This window comes from Polistes fuscatus, unplaced genomic scaffold (assembly GCF_010416935.1).
Source record: "Polistes fuscatus isolate 324 unplaced genomic scaffold, CU_Pfus_HIC Scaffold21, whole genome shotgun sequence".
In the NCBI taxonomy this organism is placed as follows: domain Eukaryota; kingdom Metazoa; phylum Arthropoda; class Insecta; order Hymenoptera; family Vespidae; genus Polistes; species Polistes fuscatus.
Genome location: NW_025113098.1, coordinates 595,658 through 602,191, shown reverse-complemented (window position 1 = coordinate 602,191; position 6,534 = coordinate 595,658). Strand labels below are relative to the sequence as shown.

Here is a 6,534-nt window from a genome sequence, read left to right as displayed (position 1 = left end):
AATTTACGATATATCCTTCATAAAGAAGATCTATAGATAAGAAAACAATTAACAATAATTAATCTTGATACAAATTTTCAAACTGATATTTTTACACAGAGAGAAAAATGAAATACTTTTTAATATGTGTTATTTGTCATGATTAATTTCATTTTATGTTTGAAATAAATAAGTACTTTTCGTTGTCAAGTTTAATCAATATATGAATATGTATAAAGAATTATTTAAAAGAAAAAAAAAAAGAAAAGAAAAAAACAAAAGAAAACCGCGTGGAACTCTCACGCAACTGAAATGAAACTTCTTAAGTTTCCCCTACCATCTCCCGGAAGTTTTATCCGATCGATATTTACCTGTTTCTCCCCCACTACTCAAATGACACGCTCCTCCTAAAAGCTTTCATTTTTCATGTCGCTTACAAATTTTTGATACCCTTCCAATAGATGTTTAACTTCAAAAATGTATTTACTATTCATATAATCTTTGATAAGATATCTTCTAAACTTTTTACTTTTAAAGATTGAATATTATTCTAATATGCAAATTCTTGAAATTTTGTTTATACCACCACCTAATAACAGATAATTAATTAAAAATAATAGATTATTTCTTAAGTACGAATCTATACCCGAGTTGTACTATTATGTATTTAATACATAATAAATGAAATTTCTTTAAGTACAGATACGTGTGTATGTTACTTAATTTTTGTTAATTATAAATAAGTAATATAAATAAAATAAGAAAGTTATATTTTTTGCAGATCATAAGTTTGTCATCGCTAAAATAAAACATTACTGATTGCGCACGAACTAATTCTCAATATTAATAATTTTCAGAATTCATTAACGGTTCTATCCCCATGGTCCAAATCAAAGAAACATCTGCATTTACAGTTACTTCAGGACATTTATCATATGTATTTGAAGTACTAACTAAGCCACCAAACTGCATAAATCCATTATCTAAAACAGTTGTAATTTTATATTTCATAGTGCGAATATTATATTTTTGATATATTGTATATATACCTAAATTCCATTTTAAACCAGTTGTCGATATGTGTTTAGCAGGTGCACCGATTGGCAATAATCCACACCAATTGTTTCCTTGAAGTAATACGTTAGGTATCCTTATCCTGTGAAAACCTGCCTTTAGCAGCCACGTTAACGAATCACTTGCAACTTGTATTATCTATAAAAAGAAAAATAAAATATCTATTATATTTACTCGACAATAAATACTTTTCGCAATAATTATCATCGTCGACAAATTACCTGTACATTGGGTATAATCTTTCCAGATTTATAAAGCGTATTAATATTTCCAAGTAGATGATCAAATCTACCCATATTTTCAACTATTACATATACAGCGTTTAACTAAAAAAGATAAATACGTTTTATAATTTTACACACGCGTTGAAAATAAAATGAACAGAGATGGAAATAAATTCAATTACATTAATATTTTCATCCTTAACGTGAATCTTCAATTCCATTAAAGCTTTCGTATAATCTGTAAACATTTGATCAGGCGTCATGATAACTTTGGAACCGATATCTTGTAATTTGTTAATAGTACACTTCGATGAACTATCCATATCTCCAGTAATAAGATTTGGAACATATTTATTATAATTTCCACTGAAAATATCTATTCCTTCTTTGTCTAAATAATTTAACCATCTGTGCGTACCACCATCGACAGTAATAGTTACTTGTGCTAAAAAATATAATTTACAGGATTAACCAAAAATATCATTTTGCAATAACACATCATATTATTAAATACATAAATGTTACCAACCATTTTCCCAAAGTTGAAACATCAAATTGTTCTTCAAACGTATAGGACTATTTAAAATAATAACGGCGTATTTGTAATCACTAGTCACGTGAAAAACATTAAGAGGATCCCAAACATTCTTTTCGATTTCAACTTTATGTTGCATCTCCAATTTATATTCTTGATAAACTAAAATGCGAAGAGAGAGAAAGAAAAGTGAGGTTAAGTCACGATAAAGTAAAACCACATGTATGTAATCCTCCAAATTTTAGCATAGAATAAGAAAATATCTATTTCTTTCGTGATTAAAGCTTGATCGAACGATCGATTGCGTATGCTATCGAAAAATGTTTTAATTTGAGCTATCTTACATAACAATCATTTAACTAGTATGAAAAATAAGTTGACGTCATTTATTAAATAATTATTGTATTAATAACCGCACATTGTAAAATATATTATTTTAACAAAATCACATAATTACATTGGATAATACATTTTGGAAAAGATTTACAAAACTTTTGATTTAATTTAAAATCAAATAATTTTACTATATAATGTATATACATATTATGTATTATTATTATATATATATATGAAAATATTCATATATATATATATGTACAAGGTGAGTAGTCATTAACGTTAACACCTCAAGTACCTTTTTGTTTTTCAAAATACATCAAACGTCTTAAGAAAAAATTTCAATAGGTTATGGTTGTGTTTTGTTTCTCAATAACATATCAATCGTTCGTTCATAATATAATTACATATATACATTGATATTTATTTACGTATCATGACATAAATTTAAAATAACATACAATAAAGAATATAATTAAAATATTTAAATAATAAATATTATGTAATAAATAATGGATATTATATGAATACCTTTACAGTATGTTTACATAATACAATTTTTATAAAAATTGTCTTTCCATGTGTCAGGATTATTAAAATTCTGGTTGCCTTTATCGTTTATTTTATGTCATGTTTATATAATTAACAATAAGTTGAATTATGCATTAATTTATTTTACTATGCGAGAGACTGTATGCAACGAAATGCTGTTTTATTTAAGATTTCGTAAGAAACTGACTACTCGACATTTATTTTGGCAGAAGAAACCTTTAACAAAAATAATAAAATAAAAATAATTTATATTTTTTAATTTATGTTTATAATTTTTCTTATTTTCTATACCGTATTTTATTTTATTATATTAGATGTATGATATATATAAAAGAAAGAACATATTATAGTAAAATAATCAGAATCAGGTGTTAATCCTAGATCATCGAAAAGTATGTTACCTCAATGTCTTCTACAATTTGGATTTGGAAACAAATATCTGGCCTTGCAACAAGATATAATGATGTGGTATATGCACGTTCTATGATTTCACACTCTTATGAATTTCTTGTTTATTTTGGTGGTGATATTCAAGTATGTACAAAATTATCTTACATTTCTATTCTTAAACTTATTATAAATTTTCATAGCATATCCTTTCTTATTAGGATTTTCAAGAAAACATGGTAAAACATGTAAAAAAGAAAGAATATACAGAATGGAGTTTGAACAATACTGCGAATATTTTATCACACAACTTTCCTAAATATCACGTATTTGTTATCTGTCCATCTAGGTACACAAATTTCTTTTCTATTATATAATAAATCAATTTGTATATTATTATTATATGTAAAGAAATGATTATTTTATGTTACATCAGGATATCCAATTTATTTAGTTGCTTTGATAATTTTGTAAAATGTAATAATGATTATGGAATCCCAACATTTTCTTCTACATACAACGCCTTAAATAATCTTCAAGAACTGGTCAGATCATTTTGTACAAAACTTAATACATTGGATAAAAATCAGGTAAACTTTTCTTAATTAATTTTATTTTTTTTGTTTTGTTTAATATGTCTATTAATTGACTTTGCTATTTTACAAATGTTTATATAATTCTTTGTCTACAGGATACAGCAACATATGCACCTGACAAAGTAAATCTAACGTTAATGGCATTTAGTAAAGGATGCGTAGTATTAAATCAATTTCTGCATGAATTTCAATATTATCAATCACAATCGATACCTGATACAAGTATGATCAGTTTTATAAATAATATCAAAAGTATGTGGTGGTTAGATGGTGGTCATGGTGGTTGCAAAGACACCTGGATTACAGATAAAGGTGTGCTTGAGTCATTAGCAAAGTTAAGTAAGTCAAAGATTATATTAATGAATTAAGTAACTTGATATCTTCATATCAATGGATTTGAATGTTAATGATTATTTCATTTTGAATCCAATTTAGAGGTAGATATTCGTGTACACGTAACACCATATCAAATTGAGGATACTTCTCGACCTTGGATAGCTACAGAAGAATCTAGCTTTTTTAATACATTACAAAGTTTAAATGTGCCTATACAACGTACTGTACATTTTCAAAATAAACCACGTAGTATAATAATGCATTTCAATATACTTAAAATTATAAAAGAAGAAACATAATTTTAATATTAAAAATAAATATTAAATAAATATTAAAACACAATGTATATATCTATATATATATATATATAGAAATGATCAGGTACTACTATCTTACAAGAGTTAATCTATTTCAGAAAACTTAATTTTCATTCTTTTTTTTTTGGATTATCAATAAAACCACACATAGGTATCTCTATACCTCGATCTAAAATGTTATGCATATAGGATAAAAAAAACAACTTGGAATTATATTACAATTATATACATATATGCATATAAATAAAAATGTAAAATAGGAATGTACTTTTATAAGTAAACCTATTTTTGTTTTGTCCATATCTTCTTATGTACAATGCAATTAGTCTTCAATTCCATCAAATTTATTAGACTTTCAGAAATAAATATTTACGTTCAGAGAAGACTATCTATTAACAATTATTTGTACATTTTGTTTGGCGATAAGTAATACTTTTTGATTCTAAAACAAATAAAGGAACAATATAAATTATTGAACATGAATTTGATTAATAAAAATGATATTTGTAATGTAAAAAAAAAAAAAAGTTATCTCACCATTAGGCACATACAATAACAAAATTTCTGCCCATTCATCTGAGCCATCGCAACAATCACAATAGCCGTCATTGACTTTATAAGATGGAATTTTTCCTAAAAATGTATTCATGATTTTGTTTTATTCCATATACAATGTTAATGTGTTAATAATTAGTATATATTAAATGGAAATACCTTGAAATTTTAAGGAAGAATTCTCACAATAAAATGTACCATTGTTGCATGCATTTGTACCAGGTTCATCGCTGCCATCTAATGGACAATCACAATAATCGTCGTTTATTTGAATAAAATCTATTTCTTGTTTCGAAGTAAAACAGACAAACTTGTCTCTGGTATTTGGAAGATATTTGACAATGTCTTCGTTACGCGTACCACGTAACGATACTGTACGACCATTTTTATCTCGTATTAATTTGGAATATTTCGATTCGTTCCATTTTGAACGTACATTATTAATATTATTATTATTTCCTCCGGCTAAAATGTAATTAGACGTTCTTACAGAACCGGTTATTAATTTACCAACGTTGTTCAATTGTTTGAGATAAAATATTTGTTGGACGAAGAATATAATACCAAATGTAAATACACCTAATAACATGTATTTAGATTTTGATCGGCCGAAACGACGTTTCCAAAATGTTTCACTTTTCATATCTGTTTTTTACTGTCATCAAGTTATTAATATTTCTTTATAAAATCATACAAATGTCCAGCAATCATAGTGTATCTTTTACGTATGTACACTATTTATAACAACACCACGTGCATCACAAACATAAATTAATATTTAATGTTTCTTACAAATGTTATACTTTGTAAGTCACCCGAAAAAAACTTGTTTAACACATTAACTTCGTAGTATTAAAACGTGTGTTTATCAGCCATTTGTCAAAAACCGATAGCAGCGCCAATAGTTGCAGGAATTTAAACTAAAATTCGAAAATTTTAAAAAATTAAAAACACCGTTGCACTTATTCTCATATTATTAAATATGCACAAAAGTATAAAAAAAAATTATCGGTCACTATAATTTTATGAAGAAAAATATGTATAGAGAACGATTTATATTTATTTTTTTTTAAGAAAATCTATTCGCCTAACATTGAAACCGATAGCAGCGCCAACAATTGCAGGAATTTAAACTAAAATTCGAAAATTTTAAAAAATTAAAAACACCGTTGCACTTATTCTCATATTATTAAATATGCACAAAAGCATAAAAAAAAATTATCGATTACTATAATTTTATGAAGAAAAATATGTTTAGAGAACGATTTATATTTATTTTCTTTTAAGCAAGTCAATTTGCTTAATATTGTTATTTGAAATGATGCTATAATATGTAATAAACTTTTTGAACTTAACGATGACATTTTCTGCAATATTTTATTATTATTACCAACAAAAGAAGCACCTTTTTTTTATAATTACAATATATGCTTATAATCCCAAAATATTATTATAATTCATGTACTATATACAGCACTTTCGTTCTTTACGGATCAAGTTTTTAAACTTCTCTTTTTTTTAACCGATTTTGCAACAAAGAGAGACACACATATATATATATATTATATAAAATAATTTAATGAAATTACTGGTTTCTCTTAAAATTTGGAAAAAAAATGTAAATAAAATATAATTATTTATTA

General features: G+C 25.4%; 2 protein-coding genes across 3 annotated transcripts; one reads left to right on the top strand and one right to left on the bottom strand.

Annotated features, from left to right (window-relative positions):
• Positions 1-728: 728 nt before the first annotated feature.
• Positions 729-5,838, bottom strand: LOC122517687 (thiamin pyrophosphokinase 1-like). The gene is made up of 7 exons (XM_043636208.1): positions 5,051-5,838; positions 4,874-4,969; positions 1,807-1,974; positions 1,460-1,722; positions 1,275-1,379; positions 1,029-1,191; positions 729-962 (listed from the first exon to the last, which is right to left on the bottom strand). Exons 1-7 carry the CDS (start codon positions 5,532-5,534, stop codon positions 823-825), a joined length of 1,419 nt encoding a protein of 472 aa, XP_043492143.1. The 5' UTR covers positions 5,535-5,838; the 3' UTR covers positions 729-822.
• On the top strand, positions 1,781-4,719 carry LOC122517685 (UPF0565 protein C2orf69 homolog). Of its 2 annotated transcripts, none has more exons than XM_043636205.1 (6): positions 1,781-2,034; positions 3,082-3,234; positions 3,309-3,436; positions 3,524-3,677; positions 3,779-4,022; positions 4,119-4,719. In XM_043636205.1, exons 2-6 carry the CDS (start codon positions 3,106-3,108, stop codon positions 4,316-4,318), a joined length of 855 nt encoding a protein of 284 aa, XP_043492140.1. In that variant the 5' UTR covers positions 1,781-2,034; positions 3,082-3,105; the 3' UTR covers positions 4,319-4,719. The 2 variants fall into 2 exon arrangements, with proteins under 2 accessions (XP_043492140.1, XP_043492141.1); XM_043636206.1 differs by having other exon boundaries at positions 3,069-3,234.
• Positions 5,839-6,534: the final 696 nt, after the last annotated feature.